The sequence below is a fragment of the Haliotis rubra genome, unplaced genomic scaffold (genome assembly GCF_003918875.1).
Source record: "Haliotis rubra isolate DU_JTF1 unplaced genomic scaffold, ASM391887v1 Scf222, whole genome shotgun sequence".
NCBI lineage: Eukaryota > Metazoa > Mollusca > Gastropoda > Lepetellida > Haliotidae > Haliotis > Haliotis rubra.
Genome location: NW_025766248.1, coordinates 138,270 through 166,140, shown reverse-complemented (window position 1 = coordinate 166,140; position 27,871 = coordinate 138,270). Strand labels below are relative to the sequence as shown.

General features: G+C 39.4%; 1 protein-coding gene and 1 long non-coding RNA gene across 2 annotated transcripts; one reads left to right on the top strand and one right to left on the bottom strand.

The window, feature by feature from the left end:
- Positions 1–2,320: 2,320 nt before the first annotated feature.
- On the bottom strand, positions 2,321–14,634 carry LOC124277483 (vacuolar fusion protein MON1 homolog A-like). The gene is given in 8 exon segments (XM_046713180.1): positions 2,321–3,400; positions 5,553–5,834; positions 6,497–6,617; positions 7,673–7,848; positions 10,014–10,085; positions 10,088–10,454; positions 12,453–12,622; positions 14,365–14,634. Coding segments are annotated over 8 exon segments (1,599 nt in total). The 3' UTR covers positions 2,321–3,259.
- Positions 14,635–20,456: 5,822 nt separating this feature from the next.
- LOC124277470 lies at positions 20,457–26,259 on the top strand. Its single transcript, XR_006898830.1, has 3 exons — positions 20,457–20,584; positions 22,787–22,845; positions 26,153–26,259. It is a non-coding gene; the product is annotated as an uncharacterized LOC124277470 (long non-coding RNA).
- The last annotated feature ends 1,612 nt before the right edge of the window (positions 26,260–27,871 follow it).

The window sequence follows — 27,871 nt, the reverse complement described above, 5'->3', positions numbered from 1 at the left end:
ACTGTCGATAGTCACACCTTCTACCGATGCATCGACAGTTTTTCGTTTCTACCATTGATTAATTGCTATCGGAAACTCAGCAATTGCAATCCATCGATAGTTCGATGCATCGTTACAGCCCTAATACCTAAGTCATAATCGGGTGCAGTTAACATGTAGGTGTCTGAAATAAGGTGGGTCACCTTAATAACATTGTCATGAAGACACTGGGCCAAAGGAGCTGAGAAAAAGGTGGGCCCACACCCCTAGAAGTCCCTGGGTGTCTACCACTGTGAACTCAGAAACCGTGTCTTGGACTGACACCAAGGTCAACCAGCAGGCAAAACAACAATGCATGTGACATGGAACTAGTTTCACTCAAAGATCCAGATTTCCATGACTGTTCGATATATTCAAAACTGACCACGATCTAATATATTACGAAAACAAAGTCCAACACAGTACATCAGCCTGCAGTTTCCCACTGACAACACCGCACTGGAACAGGTTAAAATCGGCTTGTGCAGCCTTAGATTATAATCAGACTGCTTTAGCCAATTAATATTACTTCTGTCAGGTTTATACAGGTACAGGATCTAAATACATTGAAATATAATTACTTCCACCGTGCAATATGTTCATGCTTACATCCTGTTCACATTCACCACAGATCGCCAGTCTCTGTTATCACTGCCAGTGAATCAAGTCATGCAGACAGCTGTTAACTATGTCCAGTGGAGAGAAAACCTGATATTGCACCCTGTTCATACAATAATAAATGTGTGAAAACCCACAACCTAAGCTTGTCCCCTGAGATTTACAATTACTACATTGTGCAGGCTGATCGAAGACATGATTTTAATAAAAAAGCAATAGGGTATGAAAGTAAAAAACTTGATCCGTGCACACATCTGATACAGACACTGAGTGAGTCAGAATGTCAATACTCAATGATGTGAAGGACTTGATTATTGTTAATGTTCAAGGAATATCAGTTGTCATACAAATACAATCAATATCAGTTGCAATTACCCTACAAACAAACTATGACTGTTCCAGGTCTTGTGTGGAATGTGAAAAAGCTCTTGGAATAAAATCCCTATTAAGGTTTATTTAATAAACTGTTGATGTGCACTTTTCCTGGAGTAGCAAAACTAATTTGGTAAGATACATTATAATAAAACTTAATAAATGCAGATAATTATTTTAACCCCTGAATAATTGCTCATAACTTCATATTAGGCATTGATAACTTTCTTTGGTAGTTGATGTATTTTTCTTAGTTAACTTTCCAGTGTGTGAGGTATTCTTGAATTAAAGAAATTTTAAAGTAAATCTGCAGAGCTTGCAGATGACATCCGATTTATCCATGTGCCATTAAGAGAGGGGCATGCTTAAGCGGTTGTGCTACATCAGCTAACGTGAGCAGTACACAGGTTTACTTAACATTAAGTAAGAGGTAAAGCCCTATCTTCAGTACAGATTACAGTTAATGTATGCTAGACTCAGGCATTTGATTAGAAAACACTGATCTTTTTTAGAAATACTGTAATCACTGGTAATGATATTATATTTAAAATCATTTCATGCATATTTGTTCACAAACCTACAAACCACAGGTGACATGATCACATACAGGCCTGATCTGGTAATCTGTAATTACATTTTAAGGCCAGACCAATTATATTTTTTTGTTTTACGGATCCGCCGGTCATATTTTTTCAAGAATAAGGAAAAAAAATAAAAAAAATTCCCTGCTAAAAAAATAATATCCTGATTTTTTTATTGGCCAAAAATTTAAACTTACAAGAAAACTTCTTTTAGATTGTTTTTTGCCCCATATATACACTTCTTAAATTCCCCAAAGTAAAATACTTTTAGTATTTAGAAGGAATATTACTTTGACTGATCATTTTATTTTCATTTTTATTTTCATGACCTATATATCTTATACAATGTATATAGGTCATACTTATAAATATATCAGAGTCAGGCGCCTAGGCGCCTATGATTATATTTTACCTCTAATATAAGGTATATGAATTACCCCCTACAACCTCCAACCCAAACTGAATCGTTCCATCATGTGGTTTACAAGTGCAGTCATAGAATGGCTGGTACACTGAAGGAAAGAGGGTCTTAGTCTTTAGGGTGACTCAACTTGGCATGAAACTCTCAGTTCAGTCACCAGAAAGTACTTTCACTTCAGTAAGAGTAGTCTCCCTGGACCCCAGAAACAGCTTTTCAACATAGTATGGCATAAGAACTCTTATATACTAAATGCAGTAGTTTAACAAAGACAACACCCTATCTTGTGTTGAGTTTATATTGGGTTTTTTCCATTTAAGTCTATCATTATGCACACTATCTATCCTCTATTTTCACACTGATGATGAAAGTCATCATATCTATTGCACCATCTGCCATAGAAAAGCCCCCCATAGCCCCGTTCACAAAGCGATCGTAGCACTACTTCTACATCTTCACAGAGACTTACGACAGGTCGTAGTGCTATAACCACACTGTGGGCCAGAACTCAGGAGTTCCAAATCATATCCATTGCTTTAATACAACAGTTTATTAATAATCATGTCTTAGTGTTAGTTATGTTACCAATCTGTTTCTTATATATTTTAGCCTCATGAAAGCAAATTCCTTATATTTTCGCTCACAATTTTCAGTTTTCAGTCAAGTTATGACTGACTGCTTCAAAAAACCTTTTCACCTTCATAACTCAGATTATAAAAAGGTTGTAATAACTTAACAAAGGTTTCACTGATGAACACAAATATACCATGCAAAAGAAGTCAAAGGTCACACAGTTATTTCATAAGACTATATGTCATGGTATGACAGATTAACTGAGGTCATGTGAAAAAATATCACATAATTTTGAACTTTTAGGAGCAGAATATTTCAGAAGTTGTGTCAACATACAAAGTACTGTCCTTGAACAAGGTGAAATTAAAGTTCAAATTAATATTTTAAAACCTATATGCATTAGTAGTTTTGGTGTCACCTTAACCACCATGTCAGAAAGAAAAACACACAAGAAAAAGTGACAGTCATGAAGACATCATTACTAATTTGAGTACAGGGAAAATAAATTCACCACTGCCAGTAGAACTTTCAACATATACACTGACACTTATGTATACCTGTAAGTGTTACAAGGTACATGTTATTGTTAGAAATTGGGGGTTCGGAATTTTCCACTTGTCTATCACCAACAACATTTGAATGAACCTGGCACATCTGATGAGTTATGTCCCTTTGTTGGTCAGAATGAAACAGAGTTTAGGATGAAGAGTCGATCCTCCTCCCTCTTGATCCAGCGTAGCAGCTTGTTCACAGCGTGTATTGCTCCAGTCTTCGTCACCAGGGGGCCAAACACAGCATACAGTTCAAACCCCTGTGTCACCTGGAGGAAAGACACAATACTTCATAGACACCACAACTGAAGAATGATCAATAAGGGTTCAGGATTTATTGGTGTTCATGATCTGAGTGAGTGAGTGAGTGAGTTAAGTTTTACACCGCATTCAGCAATATTCCAGCTATATGGTGGCGATCTCTGTAAATATCCAGTCAACAATGTACAAGAATCAATCCAGTGATCAACAAAATCTAGAGGGGTTCATCTGGAGGAGGTTCATGATCTAGAGGGGTTCATGATCTAGCAGGGGTTCACTCTGGAGGAGGTTCATGATCTGGAGGAGGTTCATGGATCTGGATGATCTGGAGGGGTTCATGATCTAGGGTTCATGACATGATCTAGAGGGGTTCATGATCTGGAGGGGTTCATGATCTGGAGGAGGTTCATGATCTAGAGGAGGTTCATGATCTGGAGGAGGTTCATGATCTGGAGGAGGTTCATGATCTGGAGGAGGTTCATGATCTGGAGGAGGTTCATGATCTGGAGGAGGTTCATGATCTGGAGGAGGTTCATGATCTGGAGGAGGTTCATGATCTGGAGGAGGTTCATGATCTAGAGGGGTTCATGATCTGGAGGAGGTTCATGATCTGGAGGAGGTTCATGATCATGATCTGGAGGAGGTTCATGATCTGGAGGAGGTTCATGATCTGGAGGAGGTTCATGATCTGGAGGAGGTTCATGATCTGGAGGAGGTTCATGATCTGGAGGAGGTTCATGATCTAGAGGGTTCAGGGAGGTTCATGATCTGGAGGAGGTTCATGATCTGGAGGAGGTTCATGATCTGGAGGAGGTTCATGATCTGATCTGAGGAGGAGGAGGTTCATGATCTGGAGGGTTCAGGTTCATGATCTGGAGGAGGTTCATGATCTGAGGGGTTCATGATCTGGAGGAGGTTCATGATCTGGAGGAGGTTCATGATCTGAGGAGGTTCATGATCTGGAGGAGGGAGGAGGTTCATGATCTGGAGGAGGTTCATGATCTGGAGGAGGTTCATGATCTGGAGGGGTTCATGATCTGGAGGAGGTTCATGATCTGGAGGAGGTTCATGATCTAGATGATCTGGAGGAGGTTCATGATCTGGAGGAGGTTCATGATCTGGAGGAGGTTCATGATCTGGAGGAGGTTCATGATCTGGAGGAGGTTCATGATCTGGAGAGGTTCATGATCTGGAGGAGGTTCATGATCTGGAGGTTCATGATTGGAGGATTCATGATCTGGAGGGGTTCATGATCTGGAGGTTCATGATCTGAGGTTCATGATCTGAGGAGGTTCATGATCTGGAGGAGGTTCATGATCTGGAGGAGGTTCATGATCTGGAGGAGGTTCATGATCTGGAGGAGGAGTTCATGATCTGGAGGAGGTTCATGATCTGGAGGAGGTTCATGATCTGGAGGAGGTTCATGATCTGGAGGAGGTTCATGATCTGGAGGGGTTCATGATCTGGAGGAGGTTCATGATCTGGAGGGGTTCATGATCTGGAGGGGTTCATGATCTGGAGGAGGTTCATGATCTGGAGGAGGTTCATGATCTGGAGGGGTTCATGATCTGGAGGGGTTCATGATCTGGAGGAGGTTCATGATCTGGAGGAGGTTCATGATCTGGAGGAGGTTCATGATCTGGAGGAGGTTCATGATCTGGAGGGGTTCATGATCTGGAGGAGGTTCATGATCTGGAGGAGGTTCATGATCTGGAGGAGGTTCATGATCTGGAGGAGGTTCATGATCTAGAGGGGTTCATGATCTGGAGGAGGTTCATGATCTGGAGGAGGTTCATGATCTGGAGGAGGAATGGTGGAATACACCAGAAACGGGCTTCACACATTGTACCCATGTGGGGAATCAAAGCCGGGAAATTTATGAGTCATTGGAGTAACATAACCAACTTTGAACACAAGAGTCAGTAAAAAGAAAAATCTGGATCAGACTATCCAGTGATTGACATCATGAGTACCAATCTACTCAACTGCAACACAATGACATGCATCTATCAAATCAGTGATTTACACCATCTAATCCTGTTAGTTGCTTTTATGATCCTGAAAACAGAGTTTACTGACATCAAATGAATATCAAAAGTAACCTGTGGTCTTGCTATCATCATTAACTGACCCATGCCTTGAAATGAACAAAATACCTACCCATCCTAGCAAGGTTTCATATCTGCCTACGTGGAAGAGTATTTTTAGTGGGCGGCCTGATGTGTGTATTCGATGATGGAGGTACTGATAGAGACCAAACAAACGCTCCTGCTCTGATTGGTTGAGATAAGGTGCCTCTAGCTCGGGACTCGTGTATTGTGCCGTGCTGCGGGACTTGTACAGGAAGTGACGCAAGTCATGGATAGCACACTGCTGGATGCTGTAGCTGGTTTTACGTAGAGAGTCGCCAATTGCACGCAGAGCGTTATATTTTAGTAATCTCTGAAAAAATAAATTGAAACAACATTAGACATTTCAACAATAGTTATCAGGTGATAAAGTTCTGCTCTCGAAGCAAGCACTATCCACATGTTCTGATTTATGTGAAAATCCCAGAATGATAGCGGTGATGATGTTTTTCAGATTAGAATAATATCGTGAATACCATCATCTTAATCTACTAAGTAATGAATTTTCTGTCTAAAAAGGATCGTCTCTTGGTCCAATGGTCAGGTCTTTGACAAACATTTAGTCATTAAAATTATATAATTTTGATATAAATAAACAACCGCATGAAATTGAAAATGTGCCATAATGGGATGGGAGATCTAGACTTTCTTCATTTACAGCTAAAGTGAGTGAGTGAGTTTAGTTTAATGCTGCTTTTATCAATATTCCAACAATATCATGGCAGGGGACACCAGAAATGGACTTCACACACTGTACCCATGTGGGGAATCGAACCCTGGTTTTCGGCATGCAAACGCTTTAACCGCTAGGCTACCCCACCGCCCCTTACAGCTACAGAGTTATGGTAACGATTCAACAGAAATTAACATGGTTCAGTTACTGTCAGACAACGTCAGCTTCCTGTATCAGTAATTATATCAAAACATACATATGTGGCCTTTAACAAGTTGCAGCTGTAAGAAGTGAGCTCCCACCTCCTTAATCTTGTTCTTGCATTCTGAGAGAGTGAAGAAGCTGTCTCGATCCACGGACAGTAGCAGCATGCACGTCTGACTGTTGTCATCGAGGTAAGACACATGGGCTTGTAAAAATCCACTGTAACACACAGTATTGTACCAATACATTGCTTATTGATATAATCAAGATATCTGAGCTTCTCATCTCCACGACATTTGAACTAAATCTTTGATTTCAACCATTGATGCTACAATAATGTTAATATATCTTCAGAACATGTCTGACCACTGAATTAAATCTTTCGTTTCAACCGCTCATAATACAGCAATGTCCATAATATTCGTTTGTTGTCCATCAAAAAGATTTTGATCAGTGAACATTCAAACTTTCTGACAAAATCTTTCATTTCAACCATTCTGTTCACAACTCCGTAATAATTGTAAACAATCTTTCTTTGCCAAACATGAATTTCTTTTGCACAGAATATTTCCTGCTGTTGTATTGGCTTAATAGGTGGACTATCCTCTCTCCATATAAGTTTGGTACTGAACCAGGGCTCCAGATAAGGTCTGTATTGGCGTATGTACGGATATAAAATATGCACGATACGGTAGGAAATAATTTAGAAAACGTAGCAGATACGCACCACAGCAATGGTGTACGGTCTTAGAATCATTTACAGACATATTTATCTGAAAAGGTATTGTTTTATTGTTTACTGACCTGTTTACACAAGACTAGCAATGTTGTGGTGCATATATGAAACAAAACACAAGATTACTGATACTCCATTAAATTCCATTCAGTACTCTAAATGTACTCTTAAGTTTTTCCAGTACTCCTACTGAACATCAATTCCATCAGGCATTGTTTCCACCCAAAATGTCTACGATTCATGACTCCCAATAATGGCTGAACATGAGGCTTCTAGGCTTTATAATTATAATATTAGTGAAGATTGCACGACCTAATTTTTTTATCAGGGACATTCTTGCCATCAAAAATGTTCTTTTACAAACGGGGTAGAAATAATAGTCTGAGCTTGAATATACAACCAAGCAAAATGTCCTATAAATCACGCTACTGACGATCCAGACTCTACACAAGGGTTGGAGCTGCCCCGTTAATTCTCCCAAGGACATTGTTGCCACCCACTCCCCGGACTCCCTGTGACGGCTGACCAGTGTGCGCACCTGTTATCAAACTTGGGGAGACAGATGGGAGTCCAGGACTCGGCAGCTTTGAAAGACTCGGAGGCGTTGACGAGGTTGATGATTAGATGCAGGTCCATGGGGTGGAGGTAGTATTTCTTCATTCTCACTAATGTCACCAGCTGATTGTTAGCAATGATCAGGGCAAATACTAGATCCTGAAACACAGACAACAACAGCCTAAGGTAGTATCATGACAACAGCCTAAGATAGTATCATGACAACAGCCTAAGATAGTATCATGACAACAGCCTTAGATAGTATCATTACAACAGCCTAAGGTAGTATCATGACAACAGCCTAAGGTAGTATCATGACAACAGCCTTAGATAGTATCATGACAACAGCGTTAGATAGTATCATGACAACAGCCTAAGGTAGTATCATGACAACAGCTTTAGATAGTATCATGGCAATAGTCTGACACAGTACCATTACAATAGCCTTAGATAGTATCATGGCAACAGCCTAAGGTAGTATCGTGACAACAGCTTTAGATAGTATCATGGCAATAGTCTGACACAGTACCATTACAACAGCCTTAGATAGTATCATGACAACAGTCTGACACAGTACCATTACAACAGCCTTAGATAGTATCATAACAGCTAAAGATAGTGTCATGACAACAGCTTTAGAAAGTATCATGCCAACAGCTTTAGATAGTATCATGACAACAGTCTGACACAGTACCATGACAACAGTCTGAGATAGTATCATGACAACAGCCTAAGATAGTATCATGACAACAGTGTGACACAGTACCATTACAACAGTCTGAGATAGTATCATGACAACAGTGTGACACAGTACCATTACAACAGTCTGAGACAGTATCATGACAACAGTCTGACACAGTACCATGTCGTCAGCAATATTCCAGCTACCATGGCTGCATCATGTTGGCCAGGTAATAGTAAACTGGAACCAGTAAACCAATGGATAATACCATGATCATCATCCCCCACAAGTCAAGGTACAACAAATTCCTCAGAAACTCATCTTTGTTTCATTATCTCTATCAAAACATGTGAGGAACCTGGGACTATTCCGACCTGATCTCACACAGGGTACTCCTTCATAAAAATATAATGCAAGAAAATTGAAATACATATGCAAATATCACAAGGCAGAAAAAAATCAGTGCTAACTTTCTAAATGTTCTTGCCACATTGACATTAGGGAATCAACCTGTTTGGTACACATCAAACTCCATGGTTACCATGGTTACACTGGTGTCTGAAGGTTATCATAACCCAGTTAGTGACATTATTTACATGCAGACTAGGTTCAGGGCAGTTGACAGATTATTACCATGATTAAAGGAAGAGGATGGAAACATTAAAAAGAGCCAGTCTTGCCCACTAGAAATGTCAGTCATAAAACTTACTTTGGTAAGAAAATCATTAGAGATGTACATGCCTCTATATACCACATCCTTTGATTCAAATCATTCAAAACTGACTCCAAAATGCCTGAAAACTCAAATGAAATGATTCACTGAAAGGCATCCTCTGTATCTCCAGGGCTTGCATTTTGGTAAATCTACATAAACCCCCTGACCCGTTTCTGTGATTCCGCTGAAGGCACAATGATTTTCATCAACATTTCACTGACCAATCAAATGATGCGGTAGTATTTTTCTCTCCTTGAATATCACAGGGATTGCTTGTTATCAAATGGATTTGCCACCACTGGTTTCAAAGAACACGAAGACATCCTCTCCATCAAAAATATTCCTGGAGGTGTTCTGGTGCATGTCATTTAGTTGTTTAGTTGTTCAATGTTGACTGTTTTCACGACTTTTGCCGTAATCAATGGGACTGGGTGCATGTCTTTCATACACACAACCAAACTTTAGAGTGAGTTTGGAACTCACATTCTGACTGGATTTTTACATTGACTAGCGAAGCAAATCAAACTGGCTAATGAAAACAAAGGGCATGTAATTGGCAATCAAGAGGACCAGCAGAATGGATCCAGACATTCGTGCAGCTTAATGCTTAATTTACATTTGCCCGGGCTCTGTATGATAAATTTTACGATTTACCATGCCATTTCTGGGGCATCGTAGATGGCTTTGGGCTATGGTGTTTGTGTTTACATTATCTACGAGCATCATGCCATTTCTTCTATTGGCCCTAGGGGGCAGGGCAGGGCAAATCCGTACAGAGGCTTCTGAGATGGTTTGGAAATCGTAAGGAAAAGGCCACCATTTTTACACAAACACAATGTGGCAATCTATGATGGCCTAGACCCAAACTAGACATCATGTTAACCCACACAACAATCAAGTGATGTAATTCTCTGAAAGTGGACTCACCTTGACTTTTGCATGTTGAACTATACTTTGAGCAATTATTTCTCGTACTGAAGTATCCAAAGGTAAGCATCGCGCACAGCGCCTAGTAAGAACCCATACTCATTGTCTATTAAGTTCAACAAATTGTCAAAAAATTTCTCAGCACCACATAAAAGTCTTCGGAGATCGTAATTTCTCCGCTGTTTGAATATTTTGGAGAGCGTGCTATACGTGAGCACACTAAGCACTTGGTTGTAAACGTATGATAGCTGCAACAACATCTGCTGAGTAGAGTCTGTTCCTCGTGTCACTCCAACCATCAACAGATGGTCTCGGATCAAAAACACAAACTTGTGGTCCCCCGAGATCATGCACCGAATCTGGTCCTTGTTGTCCTGCACAAAGGACACTAACGCCTGCATCACGCCCATGATGGTCACAAGCTTGTCCTCGCTGCCGTACCTGGAGATGAGCAACATCGAGAATCAGCAATCAAAAAGGCTGCCTACCTGCTGATCTGTGGCTAGTAGTTTCCTAGGAGGCCACTGATCTCTATAGCCAACTATCTTACCTAATAAATGTTTTGAGTGAGTAAGTTGAATTTTACGCTACTTTTAGTTATATTCGGTGGGGGGTGGAGGTCGGGGGAGAGCGAGAGCAAGAGAGAGAGAGAGAGAGATGCGCCAGAAATGGGCTTCACACATTGTTGCAATGTGGGGAATCAAACAGGACTTGGAGTTTCAAGCAAACGCTTTTACTACTAGGCTACCCCACCGCCCCACTAATTGTTGTGATGTTTGACCAAACAATAAAGCACATACAGGGATTAACACATGTTACAGGACGTGAATTCCTGCCTCCTATACGCATAAAAATTGACAATGGACGCAATGAAATCTATTAGCGCGTCCACACGGACGCAGAAAATGTCAAAGTACTTTTTGAATTTTTTTCGATCAGGTAGCAATAAGTTATCACTGAGTCTGCTACTAACCTGGTTATGTTATTGTTTGCAATTTAATTACTGTAACAATGTGATGATCACAATACACAATACAATAACAGTAACTGGATTACAACCATATTACAACATAGTATTAATAATAATATCTAAGTGTTCGGGACCCCTGAAAATTTAGAGTATGAGTCCCAGGGATCCTCAAATACAGGACTCAAGGTAAATCCCTGGCATATATTACCAGGGTATTAGAAAAATCTTATATTATCATTCGTATTCACTTTTAAAAAATTTCTATGGGTACCTTAAATCACATTAACCATATGTGCTGAAGGTATATACCGAAGTTTAGTCAGAGAATTCAAGGTTCTTCCAAAGCAATCAGTACCAAAACATAATACCAGTTGTTGCAAAGTATACAGGTATCTCTAACCCCAGTAACTGCAGTGGCTGATCATTTCAAGGGAGATAACTTTACAGTTACTGTCTTTTTAACTGTTATATTTTTATTGTTTTCTTCAAACTTTTAAATAAACTTCAACATGTTCGACAGTTTGAATCCAAAAGAGTATATTTAACATGATACTCAAGGAAAAATGAACTCTACACAAGCTCTCTGAAATAACTTTATAGGTTCTGCAGAGCATCCAGATTTCTTTGGAATATCATTCATGTAAGAAATGGTTCTGCACTACAGACATCCTCACAGCATCTCCAACAGTTACTATGGTTACCTTGCTGATTCATGCATGACTGGTGATATGTATGTCAGTCTTTGTCAGACAAACCTACAATGTCAGTAGTTACTCATGATATTTGCACACAAAGAAGTAGCCAGTCTCAGATGTAATGCTGGGATAGAAATGCCCTTTGGGCACCTGACAGAAAATTTAGGTGTGCCTTTGTGAAAATAAGAGTGCATCACATAAATCATGTCATTTCAATATATTGCCAAATATATTCAGTAACATCACGTGAACCTGTATATTTGAGAGCCGGATTGAGAGCCGGATTGAGAGCCAAACACTATCAAAACTGCGGGAATAGTTCATCATCCCATTTGTCCTGGACCCATAATCCAACCCATAACTACGCTACCATTCAAAACAGGATTTCCTGTTATGGGCACTGGCATTCAAAGTGGCCACACCCATTTTAAGCTGTGAGATGTAGAGTACCACAAATAAATGCATAACATTAATTAATTCAGTCAATGAGTACGCCATCATTGTCAAAGGTTGCCAACTACCTGTAGGAACAATGCAAAATGGATCCATACTACCAATGACACTTTAGAATATGGTTTCATATTGCATTGCCTATTAACCAATCAAAAATCTTTAATTTATCTCAAGGGTAATAAATCACAATACAAATAGCAACACAGATACCTATATCACAACATATTACAAAGCAATTTCTCAAATACACATCCCTAATATTTAGCATTTACTAAATCATATCATATCAGACATCATCATTTGAAATTCAAGTTCATGCACCTGGAATAAACTGGCTTTCCGGACTCGCTGAGTATAAAGATGTGTTTCCGCTGATGTTTCCAGTGTAAGGTGTTCACGTCATCCTCATTCAGTTCTTCCACCTGGGCCTCTTCAGCTGACACCTTCCCCTCCACACTCAGCTTGTCAACAGCATTGGATAAATCTTTGGTCTGAAAGGACAGAATTATTTTGGCTTGGCGCTCACAAGTTACGTGGTGAGGTCAAATGGGGTTAAATGTCAAGATTACTGCACTTCTATAGCAACATGTATCCACCAGTTGTTTTTCCCTTTGATGCCAAGCTCAAAGCAGGGTAACAAAAAGTACCATCTTTTAATGTTTTTTGGCATGACATGGCATGTTTGCGTTTCAGATAATACCACAGAACCTTTGGAAAGAGTTCATTCCGTTCCCCCAACCCTAAACCTAACTCTAAACCCAACCCTAAACTTAACCCTAAACCTAACTTAAATTTTTGACTTTTACTCATTTTGTGGGTTCTCTAGTAAAATTTTTTGTTAAAGGTCACATGCCATGTAAAACACAACTTTGCAGATTCTGATACCTTTTGGTATGGACTTACCGAAACAAATCATCAAAAATGCAAATTCTACTTATAAAGTTGAAAAATAACGCGATGAAAAGAAACGCGCGGAATCGGAGTTCAAACGATTCACCAATTTTCACCGGACTTTTCGGGGGAAAACTGGTTTCAACAGCTGGGCTGCGCTCATAGGACGTGCACAGTGAAATAGGTTGGCGCAACTTGGAAGCGGGTTGTCCGGTGAATACTCGGTGAAGGCTTTGGTGTGAGCTATTTTCCTAATGTTTTGTTGATATCTCACAGGCGCGAGCTTTTTATATGTTATGACAGTAAATAAACTGTTTATATAATTTCATTTGTCTATTTCACCACACGTTCTTCTTAACGAGTCACTTTCTCAATTCGATACTTAAAAGCAATGTCATTATTTAGCGTTGACAGAATTTCTAACTGTGATATAGATATGTCGTTGTCACAGACAAAACTCAATGTCTTGTTTTTGTTGACACCTGTGTGTCTGCCTGCCTGTCTGCTAATGACAATATTCAATACACAACTGCGATCACTGAACACATGCAATTTGAACTTAACACCAATCAGGCTATACACCATAAACAAAACGCATTGATTTATGGCCCGAGTTCGGTCTCTGTCACATTATGTAATTACACAGACAGGCAGGTGTGATACTTGAACACATGACATGTTATGATGTCTGTTGATTGCAAGATGTTATACACAAAAAATGAGCATGTATTTACAAAACCCAACATCTCTATATATACACACACAATGAGCCGTGAGGGCATCTGCAAATGAACCAGCCGTTACACTTGAGTGCACACCCACCCGCTCTGACTGGGTTCGGTATCCCGGCTGCTTCGTTTCTTGGGAAGTAAACCCAAGTACACAATATTGCACTTTTTATTTGCAATTGTACGCTTATAATTTTGTTTATATGTTTTTTCATAACCAGTAATGTATATTATATGTCATGAATAAGTGATAATTGTGTTTTAATTATGTTTGATTTTTTGGTTGCATGTGACCTTTAATAATTTTAGTATATTTATAAATATTCTTTGGGATGGGCGAACGGGAGGAACTCTTACCGAACCTTTTTCCACCAATGTCAAGGAATCAATACCAGGTAATGATTTAAACAGGTAAGTATGCAAGTCAGACTGTGTCGTGAGTGCACACCTGTGACAGGTCTTTCAAGTAGTATGATATGTCAAGTGTACACCTGTCACACATTTTTTTTCACATAAACATGTTTCAAATGAAATTGTCACTCAAAGTAACACAATTCCTTCGAAATAAATATACCTTATGAGTATACCCCAAATATAACATACAAGATTCACACCTCGGTTTGGTCCGATTCTTCACCGGTGGAGATTTCATTCGAGTCCACCTGATCATCAGACTCAGAATTCTGTCGCACAATCGAATGGATTGGACCGGAGGCTGACTTGGGAAATTGTGTGTCTGCGAGGTTTTCATAATTCAAACTTTCGTACGAATCGCTTGCAATGAACATAACATTTCCACTGGTCCCAGGTGCTTCGGACTCTAGAAATTCCCCTTGATCCGACTCTGAAGTACTTTGCTGTTCCGCCTCTTTAGAGTCGGCCATCTTGTATCACACTTTACGTGCTCTTCAGGAGCTGAGAGTTATTCGCTGCTGCCACCGGTTGGATTGCCTCCCTTTACTCAGGTACGCACATTATCAACGGTAAATATTGTATTCTTTCTGCAGCTTCAGCAGCTTTTACATTATCGCTGGGAGAATATGTGGAAATATAACTATCCTCTTTCATTGTCACAAAATACCTTTTAGAATTAAAGATATCGATCAGTAGTAGTATTCTTATGTAAGAACTATATGTCTATATATTGGTTGAACCAAATGTTCCTCAGTTAAAAAGGTAATTTACTCGTAAAAACTGTAAAAGTCGCTCCGTGCTTGTGTGTCTGTTTTCCAACATACAGTGGCGTTAAAAACAACTTCACTTTCAGTTCTCACAATCAAAAGCTATTTAATAAACAATATAGAATTCGCAAGACCCGCGATGATCCGGGTTAAAATTGATCTTCAGTAACCCATACTTGTCTTAAATTGAAAAGGAGCCCCATGGAGACCAGAGATTCAGACTGTACCTGAGGAAATCTAGACTTGCTTTATCTAGGGCTTTAGCACTGCAGAGAGGGCTATAGGCACTAGGGAAAATAATGTGGTTCAGGGACTGTCAGGGGCGTAGCTACCATTATTAAAAAAAGCCCGGGCTTACACATGATTTTTGCCAAAAAGGTTGCTACTATCTAAATATAAAGCTTTGCAACCTATCGGGCTTGCACGAAACAATTGGCTTGCTACGCGCCTGACTGTGAGACAGACTAGGGATCGGGTGGTCAGGCTATAATAATAATAATGAACAACAATGAACATGAAGTATTTTAGTTACAGGATGTCCTCAAGTCACGTCCTGTTTCAGAATGTTGAACACTAAGTTTGAAGCCGTGTTTTTTTATTATTATTAATAATAATAATAATGAACAACAATGAACATGAAGTATTTTAGTTACAGGATGTCATCAAGTCACGTCCTGTTTCAGAATGTTGAACACTAAGTTTGAAGCCGTGTTTTATAGTTTATAACCAGAATGTTTTTTCAGTTTCTAATTTTGTATGTAGTAACAAAAAGCCATGTATATTTCCATGTCACTTCTGTGAAAATACAAAATATTACAGATCTACGTGATCTACTTTCAAACACAAGTAGGCCTACTATGATATGTTACAGATGTTATATTTGAGAACATAGCCTACATTCTCAATAACGTCAGATTCTACTATGTACGTACACATACAGATTGTTTATCCCTTATTACAACTGTTTTCACTGGGTATCTAATGGTCAGTCTGTGAATTTAAAAGAGGTCACTTGTGGGTAATATGTTCCGTGATATTCCATTTGTTGCAAGAGGGGTTTGGAGTTATCTCCCTTCGCCTTAACCCTTTACAGGCTATAAATTATAACCGTGCATTCATGTTATGGACAGTAACTCAACTTATATAACAATAGAGAACACACAGAATCAGTATGTGTATCCAAATATTCATCAATGTAATTATGATGTTAAAATGTTTAGACTGCCGTCATAAAGCTGGAAACATTGCTGAGTGCTTTAAACAAATACTGTCAACAAACAATAATCTCAACATTATGCAACCAGAATATAGACAGACAAGATGTGTATCGCATCAATCATTTTATATTTATACCACTACAAGTATATCTATAGCATTTACACAATGCTCATATATGATTCAAGGACATTAATTAGACATGCATACATAACATTATAAATAAAAGTTCATATAAATATTTACAATTAGGGAGAACAAGAATTCTCAAATATCAACACTGCCAGCGAATAATTTTTACTTCATCTTCTGACTTCCTTCTCGCTTGGCCTGTTGTATTTATCTTTTTGCTCCTTTTTTTTCAGTTAATGTTTTAAATAAATTTGGGTCACCAGCTGTTCTGTGCATCCTTCATAAACTCGCTCTCCGCAGTCTACTTCGTGACTGGCGTCTTCCTCTTCGCCGTCCGCTCTTTCTCCAGCTTCTTCAGTTTCTCTTCTCTCATCTGGAGCTGATGTTCCGCCCTCATTTTCTTGAGGAACTGGCGACGTTTCTTCTCGTCCTTGACAGCTTTGTGCTTGATTTCTCTGTCCAGTTGTTTGCTCTGGACTTGCTCCACAAACCTGTATGGAATAGACATGCAGTTTGGAATTAGAGTAATATATACCCAACATAATGACATCTGGACCTGCTCCACAAACCAGTATTAAAATGAACATGCAGTATGGAATTAGATCAACATGAGTTCATTACAAATGCACGTTTTGTAGATGAAATATTTTACATTCTTTTTAGACTCATCTGTCAAAATGTACCTGTCCCAATCGAAATAGATCAGCCTTCTGTCTCCTCCTCTCCGCCGTGTAGAAGCATCGCACTGGGATTTGCTCCAGACGTCGGGGAGCTTTGCCACGGGGAACAACCTCCTCCACGGCGGGGACAGAGAAGGCCACTCCTCCGCTGGACTGACGGTCGGGGACCAAGCCCTCATCTCGAAGCTGTTGGAGAATCTCCGCCCCTGACAGGCGGGGTGTGGGCCGTGTCACCTGACACTTGGCGTAGTACAGCTCATGAGGTCAGTTGATCTTGCCCGTCAAAGCCTCCTCAGGAGATGTCTGCTTGAAAGGTATAACCTTGGTCTGGTTGCAACCCATTTTAGAGAGATATTTGGCATCCGTATACAAACCCAACCTGTCTCTTCGAAATATGGCCGAGACAATGACGTGACGACACATTAACATGACGTCATAACGTAGTGACGTCAATGCCTGTCATTTCCCACTTAAGCTGGGCGCCGTCTCTCACATCACAATAAACGCAAGTTGACGACGCACAAGAGAGCTCGGAACCAGTTTAATTCCTACTCGGAGCGCGATCCGCCATTTCTGTTTAAAAGGGGCGAGGTTTGTCGGAAAAAACAGCGCGAAAATAGAAACTTCTAAATGCAGTCAAACACCGATGTATCGAATTTGTCTCGAAGTAGAAGCTTGTTCCTGGGTTACCCGTATTTTGTGGTGAAGTCGAACCTTGGATAACTCGAAGTATTTACGTATGTTCCTTTTACTTCGACACGACATGACGGTGTTTATAACTGAAAGCAAGGACATCTGTTCAGCAGTTACCTTATGAATATACATGGATTAGTAAAAATGAAACGTTATCTTCCTAAATATCGACCCGTTTCTGATATGTTATAAATATCACTGAATAAATTCTGACTAGACTAATGCTCCCATAATCATATACCATCATTTCATAAGTCCCACGCGTTGTATTGGAAACGCGAAAAATGTAAACAAATTACCCATAAAATATTTCATATCGTACCAAAGCCACAAAGTGACTTCAACTAGGTCTGTTAGTAACGCCACCAAAACCACGCTTCAAAAGGTTTTATAGAACGGAAGGGTCCTTTAATCCGATAAAAGCAATATGTTATCTATTTTAATTGGAGAAATGCACATACTGGTGGACATTAGCAGGGATTAAAATTCGTAGTACATAGAAGCTGACCAAGGACTATCTAAAAACACATTTGCCGTCATAAAAACAAGCATTTTGCAGTATTTCTAAACTGCTCATAGCATATACATGTGTAACCCGTGTTTAAAGACAGCTATTGACTGTAGAAACAAACACGTTAAAACAGGCTTGAAGCGTTGTATATTTCACGCAGGTGTTCGCCAGAAGTGTCACGTGATGTTATAGTTACCAGTTGAACCAATCAGGACTCACTTCCGTTGCACGAGTTTCTCGTGCGCCTTAATTCTAGAAATGTTGAATGGAAGCAGAAGTGGACGGAATTTGATAACAGTCAAATTCAAACAAACAGGTGATAATTCAGTTAAAAAGAACCATTTAACCTCTGTTATGAACTTTCTTTGGGAAATGCTCGTCTGTAATCTACATCGGGAAGACTATCCAAAATGAAAGGTTTTATATGGTGTTTCCCATGAAATGTTGTAGTTATCCGTACATCACGTGTGCGAATAGGCTGTAATAAACAATATTTTTTGTGGAGATGGAATGTGTAACACATGAGCGAAGTGGCCATTGGTAACATTTATGTCGGCAGTGGGTGACATTGGTTTCATTTTAACCGTATCTCAGGTTTGAGTCGGTAAATTTGATGCTTGATTATTTTGGGGTAGTGGAGTAGCCTAGTAGGCAATGGCAGTGCGTAGGAGATGTGTAATTATATCAAACGAACTGAACTGCCGTTATCGGCTGGTCTTGCATGTCAACAGCACAATTATGGTTTCCTTATTTGACGGGTGATAGGTTTGGGGTGAGGATATGTAAGCCTGGACACAGGGGCTTGTATTTCTGAAAACAATACGTCCAGGATCCAACACTCATTCACTGATAGCCACCTACATCTTTGGCTATCAGGGAACGAGTGTTGGACCGAGGGCGTATTATTTTCAGAAATACAAACCCCTGTGAGCATGGACGGGTATGTAAGTAGTCAGCAATTGTCTGTGCTGTAGGTGTGTGATATGAAGACCATTGTACATATCTGGGAAGTAAGCTTGGGGTCTATCAAGTCGTGTAATATAGCTTGGAGGTATATAAGAACTGATTTTGAAAGGTGAGAGAGTCTGCACACAGGTGGAAATTATATGTGCGGGTCAGGTTGGCTATTTCTCCTGTATCTTCGACTGGTGTGAGTATTATAATTTTATGTTAGTTTAAATACTCCAGTAAGTGACATGACACCTGTCCCACCATCTCATCCCTGAGATGCTCTGTGGGGAAGGGGTATGTGGAAACTCCCGGCAATGGCAGAGCAGCAATGTTATGTTGCCTCAAAAAGTCTTGCTTCAGTACGTAACGCACACAACAGGTACATGAGCTCGAACGATGTCCACGTAGTCTACGCCATTCTAATAGCTATTCACAATGTTGAGTTGTATTCTCCAATAACGTGTGGAGCTTCCCCATACCATTTCACTACCAGCCCCTAAACTGACGTCGTTGAGAAACGTAAGCTGAAACGTTGAAATACAATAAACTTCCGATATTCTGATGTCACAAATGTCTTTTTTTTCTGATGAACAAATCAAACACAGTGACTTCTTAATTCTTTATTTGTTTATTTTAAACCGACCGACTCTACAATAGATCACTGTGGCTACGTGAAACACATTAAAATGTTATTGGAAGAGCCTAGCCCGAAGGTTTGCCCAATGGCAGCCATGTATTTTGCCGTTTTCCTGTACATTTTGTTTGCCCTACAGCTTGGAGATTCACCACAGATCTTCAGCATCGTGCTTGCATTTACTTCGGATGGCGCCTAGTACTTTTGGAACCAATTTGCTTCGCCTTCACCTTAAACAGACAGTATGTTGATGTATTTATATCCTGACTGTTTTAAACAATAGTTTTATGATTATCATTTTCAATGTTATATATTGATGCTTTATGACAGAAAAAACTGGAGAACTGCATATGATGCAAAACAATATTTCCATTTGGGACAATAAAAAAATTATCTTATTATAACGAAGGTCGAGTGTTACAGGAGACTAAAGCAATTATTTCGAATTAATTTGCTGTGTTACAAACATTTTCAAAATCATATTATAGTGGTGACTGTTTGCTCCACGATCTTGATGCTTTATTTTCTTCTCTGGCATGGAGACATTCTTTTTACAATCCACGATCACTCATTTCAAATGAACATCGCTACAACAGGAAACAAGACTGGGATCCTGACTTGCGTAGAAACACGAAGAAACCAGTCATACTGTTAACGTCATCGCGAGGTTCTGACGATCCCCCGAGATTTATGACGTCGCCATGACGACAATTTCACTGCTGATACCGCCATTTTGTCGCTATCATACATTGCTGTTATACTGCCAGTTTTCTCCACCTGTTTGCCTCACAGTTTGCTTATTTCCAGTTGATATCACCATGACGTCGTACACTCAAGGTATTTCGTTATACCTACCTAAGTTAGGGTTGATCCTTTGCTTTCTGTTAATGTGTTATGACTTATTTACGAAAATCAGCGTGAAGTATGAAAATCTTCAAAGACGAGCAGCCATTTCAATTTGTGCAATTTCTAACACCTTTTTAACCTTTCAGTCTATTAATAAAAAAACCCTCAAACAAACAAAAATAACTGCCAAAACAAAACATTTATCAGTTAGATTGTGATTTTTCGGCTCTACTTTATGAAATTTGCAAGTACAGTTTCGTTTGTCAGCACAAAATGTGCAGATCATCGCCATTTTGATACAGTTACTTTTCTGGTCATTGTTAAATGATCTGAACCAAACTGGACAACACATGTAAAGGATCCCACCCCAAATGTCACAATAATATAATCAATTTATACTTAATGCACATATTTGGTGTTTGTTGAGGTTCCATGCAGAGTACTGAACCAAAATTAACTAACCCAATATACTGCGAATTCTGTTTCTCGCAGTTATAATAACTTGTTTTCAAATAATTACACAACTAGTGATTATTGAGGTACCATTATACTGTAACAATATTAGCTAAATGTCTAATAAATTAATGTCTTGAGTTTTATTTGTCAGATAGTTTACAGATACTGTTCTATACTATTTTGAACAGTCATGAAATGCTCTGAAACCGCTGTATTCCAGCTGTTTCAGCTGGACAGTGGTCACATGATGCTTTACGAGTGCTTCGCAAGGCTGGTTGAACGGGTCCATGACAAATTAATGGTTATCTGGGAAACATTACCCATGTCAGCATGCTTCACAGTGTCTTATTGTGACATAGTATACAGTACAACCACTTGAAATCTACTCACAGAGAAAATGTACCTTTTTGCAAGCATTCACCCCAAAACTGGCTACAATGTACATTCAAGTTATTAAACCATTAAATGCAAAACCCCAGGAAACAGCATATGCTATTTTTCACAATTTTTTGTTGTAAAAACAGTTTTTTTTAAAATCCTAATTTAGATACAAACCCCTGATCTCACTTCCTGCATATTAATACTTACACTATTGAATTACAAAGGTTTAGGTTTAGGAATATCACAACAGTGGAAAATATCTAGAGGGTCCAAGAGACTATTCTGTCCTGAAATAGGAAATGACTTCAAATTAGTTATCACTAAGTTATTTGAACAGAGGGTCTGCTCTTGTCCAATCAATAAACTTTGCACTGAATTAACTACTAATGGAAATTATATCTCCTAAGTGTAAAACTTTTATCACCTTGCAATAATTATTGCCTCTAAGTTAATAATAATATTTGTTTTCTTGGACCAGAGACAGTATCCCTAGAAGACATAATACTAATGAAGATATAATTATTTTAAGAGAATAACAAACCACTGAACTCATTAGATTTAAAAAAAAATACATTCCATGTATGCTCCAAAAATACTGGTGTAAACAAACTTCTTCAGTCAACTTCCTCAAAATCTGGTTAATTATCTTCTATAAAGTATTGCATCAAATCTGCCTAAAACACATTTTGATACTTATCCTAGTTATTAAAGAAAACCAACTGAGAAGTATCTAATTCATTCTGTTAGAGACCTGAATAATGCTTGTCCAGGGTGTGACAAAATGTAGCCTTTGGGTTTTTACAAATTATCTGGTAAGTTTAAAGTTTAATATTTGTTTTGTGTGTGTTATCAGTCTCATGATAAACATATTATTTATATTGAAAGATGTCTTAAAGCAGGAGCCAACAAACTAAGTTCATATCAAGTAGTTATTGTACCATAAACCATTTTAGTCTTTGTATGCCAAGTCGTTCATATAAATCATATTAATCTGAAACCTCCTCAATTAAATACTTGATAGGAATAATTATAACTTCAGTTTCAACCAGATATGCAAATATGGGCTATGCTAATACGTTGATAAAATACAGTGCTCACATAATAATATAACTCTTGTTTTGCATGGAAACCATCCAAACATATGATGTGCAGCACAAGATGACAGTCAAAAGTAGCAATCATGACTTACCAAACTTTGTAGACAGAACTGTTGCAGCTCATCATGACACATGCTTGCTTGTTAACTAGGAATTGTTGCCATTTATGGCGAAATACCCAATTTTTAATGACAATGACATATTGTGTCCAGTATGTTGTATGTTTTTCATAAGACTCTCACCCCTTTTTTCCCGACAGCTCTTGACCTGGTGATAAGGTTCCCTTTGAACTTCGACATCTGGGCCCCTCCTCGCCAAGTGGGTGTCTTAGGGATTCAATAATTTTATATCATTGTTAACCTGAAATTGTGTGTCTTGTGTTTCGTGTGTGTACGTTATTAACCATTGTATCTGTTACAAACATCACTCTTACCAATAATATAAACATTAATTATCTATGTGGAGTAATAACCATATGTCTTAAAGACTTATATTCTTCTAACATCCTGACTGCGACTAGTTACTCAATCCATTTGGAACAGCTTACCGCCTTTCTCTACTTTTACCTTCTGTCACTCTCAACATGTTCTTATGTCCCACCCTGTCAGCGTCCTACTGGGAGATACATGACCATCCTAGAGCCCCTGTCAGAGCTGTCCGTCCCTCCCACCTCTATCCCCAACCCTGCTTCTCTCTCTACCCCGTCCTGCCTGATGCCCCTCACTTCGTCGATATTTACCCTCGATGATGACGACACCCCGATCCAGTCCCCAGTTCGACTCTTCTTGACACGTGTGTCTGGGTTCTTGAGGAGAGTGTTCCGAGTCAAGATGGACGCTTAGAGTGACATCTTTCTGTCTTTTGATTCTTGAGGAGTGTGTTTGTGACAAGATGAACGCTTAGAGTGACATCTTGCTATCGTTTGGATTCTTGAGGAGTGTGTTTGTGACAAGATGAACGCTTAGAGTGACATCTTGCTATCGTTTGATTCTTGAGGAAAGTGTTTGTGTCAAGATGGACGCTTAGAGTGACATCTTGCTATCGTTTGATTCTTGAGGAGTGTGTTTGTGTCAAGATGAACGCTTAGAGTGACATCTTGCTATCGTTTGGATTCTTGAGGAGAGTGTTTGTGTCAAGATGGACGCTTAGAGTGACATCTTGCTATCGTTTGATTCTTGAGGAGTGTGTTTGTGTCAAGATGGACGCTTAGAGTGACATCTTGCTATCGTTTGATTCTTGAGGAGTGTGTTTGTGTCAAGATGGCTTAGAGTGACATCTTGCTATCGCTTAGAGCGACATCTTGCTATCGTTTGATTCTTGAGGAGTGTGTTTGTGTCAAGATGGACGCTTAGAGTGACATCTTGCTATCGTTTGATTCTTGAGGAGAGTGTTTGTGTCAAGATGAACGCTTAGAGTGACATCTTGCTATCGTTTGATTCTTGAGGAGAGTGTTTGTGACAAGATGAACGCTTAGAGTGACATCTTGCTATCGTTTGATTCTTGAGGAGTGTGTGTTGTGGACGCTTAGACAAGATGAACGCTTAGAGTGACATCTTGCTATCGTTTGATTCTTGAGGAGAGTGTTTGTGTCAAGATGGACGCTTAGAGTGACATCTTGCTATCGTTTGATTCTTGAGGAGTGTGTTTGTGACAAGATGAACGCTTAGAGTGACATCTTGCTATCGTTTGATTCTTGAGGAGTGTGTTTGTGTCAAGATGGACGCTTAGAGTGACATCTTGCTATCGTTTGATTCTTGAGGAGTGTGTTTGTGTCAAGATGAACGCTTAGAGTGACATCTTGCTATCGTTTGATTCTTGAGGAGTGTGTTTGTGTCAAGATGAACGCTTAGAGTGACATCTTGCTATCGTTTGATTCTTGAGGAGTGTGTTTGTGACAAGATGAACGCTTAGAGTGACATCTTGCTATCGTTTGATTCTTGAGGAGTGTGTTTGTGTCAAGATGGACGCTTAGAGTGACATCTTGCTATCGTTTGATTCTTGAGGAGTGTGTTTGTGACAAGATGAACGCTTAGAGTGACATCTTGCTATCGTTTGATTCTTGAGGAGTGTGTTTGTGTCAAGATGAACGCTTAGAGTGACATCTTGCTATCGTTTGATTCTTGAGGAGTGTGTTTGTGTCAAGATGGACGCTTAGAGCGACATCTTGCTATCGTTTGGATTCTTGAGGAGTGTGTTTGTGTCAAGATGAACGCTTAGAGTGACATCTTGCTATCGTTTGATTCTTGAGGAGTGTGTTTGTGTCAAGATGAACGCTTAGAGTGACATCTTGCTATCGTTTGATTCTTGAGGAGAGTGTTTGTGTCAAGATGGACGCTTAGAGTGACATCCACTTTTTGGACGTTGTGTCTTGTAAAATTTACTTTTTTTTACCTTTCGGACGTTTTTATGCTTTTCGGACTTTTTGTGGTTTGGGACTTTTCGGAAATGTAGGCTGTGTTTTATACGTTTTATACACGTTTTGGCTGTTTTTCGGACAAGATTTAACTTCAGTTTTAACTTAAATTGATAATGACTAATAATTAAAATTGTCTTGATTTTCTAAGTATTTGTGTTTTCTTTTGTTATGCAGGGCATGACTTAAGTTTGGGAGGTGAGGTGAAATTGTGTTTAACGTCGTGCTGGAGAATATTTCTCTCATATGACGACGTGCACGCGTGTGTATGTGTATGTGCGGCTGCTTGTACTAGCCCAGACTGAAGCTGGTTTTATAGTGCTAGCCCACTGAGATACCCCACTCAGACACATTATACTGACTCCGAGCCGACCAGTCCTTGTTGTACACATTAATGCCGAGCACCAGGCAGGGACCAACAAGTATCATATTTGAACGTCTTTTGGTATGACGCGGTCGGGGATCGAACCCGCGACCTTCCGCTCTCCGGGCGGACGCTCTAACCACTACACCACGGATGTTTTAACCATTACCCAAGGTCCATTTATACACATTCATAACACAACCGAGAATTGTCACCGTGGATTCTAATTGCATATGATCGGGAATAAAGCCCACTTGCAGACAGTCATATTCTTTCACATATACTAATATGTCTGTGCTTACAGTCTTGGGATAATGTACTCACTACTGAATATCAATTTTGAAGTTACATTCACTCCGAGATAAGTTCTAAGCTAGTACAGATGAACATGATTAATATTAAGTGCGTATAGAAAGGACAAGCATTGTTTAAAGACCACAAGAGAACCTCCTTTGTTCGTCACATGACATGATTAACGCCGCTTACTGTAAAGGGGAAGTCCTGAGTTGTCGACCCATTTCTGGTGCCCATGAGCACCAGCACGGGTATGGTCCATCTACCTGGAACACCAGCTGTGATACCACGTCTACATAAAGTAGGCCGATACTCAATTCAATATATATCTTCTTTCAGTCAAGATATCTTTAAAAAATTAAGATATCAGTAATTTGTCAATAAATGTAAAACAGGCTTGCCATAAATCCACGTCACCTCTAGTAATAGTGATTCCTGAACACATGCTTATGTTAGGGTCAAGATCGTATAATGGACGATCTCTTTGTGATTTCTCATGATGATGTTTCCTTCTGTTTACGGGTAGAATATACGTGTCTCTCCTCTCGCTACAGATGCATCAGAGCAGCCATGGTCGAAGAGAACCTCTCCAGCTGACGTGTAACGCGCCTGTTATTTAGATGTAACAGTGGAAATATTGTAATAAAATTATACTGTGAAAGCTGACCTAGTGTGTATTTCTTTATAGCTCAGTTCAAAACACTGGGTGTTCATATGAGTGAGTGAGCTTTACGCCGCAGTCAGCAATATTCCAGCTGTATGGAGGCGGTCTGTAAATAATCGAGTCGGGACCAGACAATCCAGTGATTAACAGCATGAGTATCGATCCACTTAATTGGGGTACGACGACATGTGTCAAGCAAGTCAGCGAGCCTGACCACCCGATCCCGTTAGTCGCCTCACACGACAAGCATGGGTTGCAGAAGATCAATTCTAACCCGGATCTTCACGGGTACACGAGTGAGTGAATTGGATCTAATCCGCTTTCAACCGCAGTAAGAGTGATGCAGTTATTGACACTGGCAACCTAATCACTCAGGCGACTCTGAGAGTCCGGCACGTCGAAGGTTCACTAAGGCATCTGGGCGCGTTGTATCCTTGGTGATTTGATATTTACCAGTGGAAAGAAGGTGCCTGCAATCTTTTCTACCCCTTCATCGCGCTTCATACATAACCTTCGAGTGACCTGTTCACCAAATGGCAGATACGTGAGATAGATTAAACTTGTGATGGCTGCCGACAGATAGCTCATGTCGATTGATAACCGTGTGGTTAATGTTCAAGTCAGCACCGATGTGGCCACATCACTGTGTCATGCATGTCAGGCGCATAGCAAGCCAATTGTTTTCGTGTAAGCCCGATAGGTTGTAAAGCTTTATATTTAGATAGTATCGAGGCTTGCCCAACCTTTTTAGCAACGATCACGTGTAAGCCCGGGCTTTTTTCTATAATGGTAGCTACGCCCCTGCATGTGAAGTACTTGCCATCGTGTATTTTCTGAAAGTCTACGTCTTGCCATGTCAAGAAAAGTTAACTTTAGTACTGTCATTTTTGAAGCAGTGCATAAAACTGTAGTGTAGTTTACGCTATTTCTCAATAAAACTGTACATTGATATTACAGTAAGGAGAAAAAATGAATTTCGCAGACATGTTAAAATACTCGTTCCCTGAAAGCTACAACATGCTGAGAACAACTTCTAAAAAAATTTTCAAGTTAACTTAAACAGTGAAAAATTAAAGGGACAATTATTCAACTTAGTCTGATCTGATTTTTCAGGCCTTGTAACATACGTTGTTTCCATGTTCTATAGGTGTCAATGTGAGTATCTGTTTTGATATCAACTTGGAAATAGAAAATACGTTATGTTATGTGTAGGTAACTTCAGTAAAGTTAGTAAACGATATAAGTTGGTTAGTGTGTTATCTTAAACATTGTTAATAACTGCATACAAAAAGGCCTTCATCTTAAGAAATCTAAATGAACAATATTTCGTGGATTGCAATGAAACCATTTCTTGTTACACTAAACTCGGTAATGAATTAGGATTGGTGAACAAGCATTACTGCTTATGTTAACACCGCTCCCATGCAACATTAAATACAAAATGAAATGGAGGATGCGACGTAATCAATATTGACTGTTGCATAAATATATTTTTAAGTACATATGAAACTATTCTCTAAGTTGTCATAATTAGAGAGTTACATTTGTGTGTGTCTAACAAGCTATTGTAGGAATATAAATCCATCATGAGAAGGTTATTTTCCTGAGA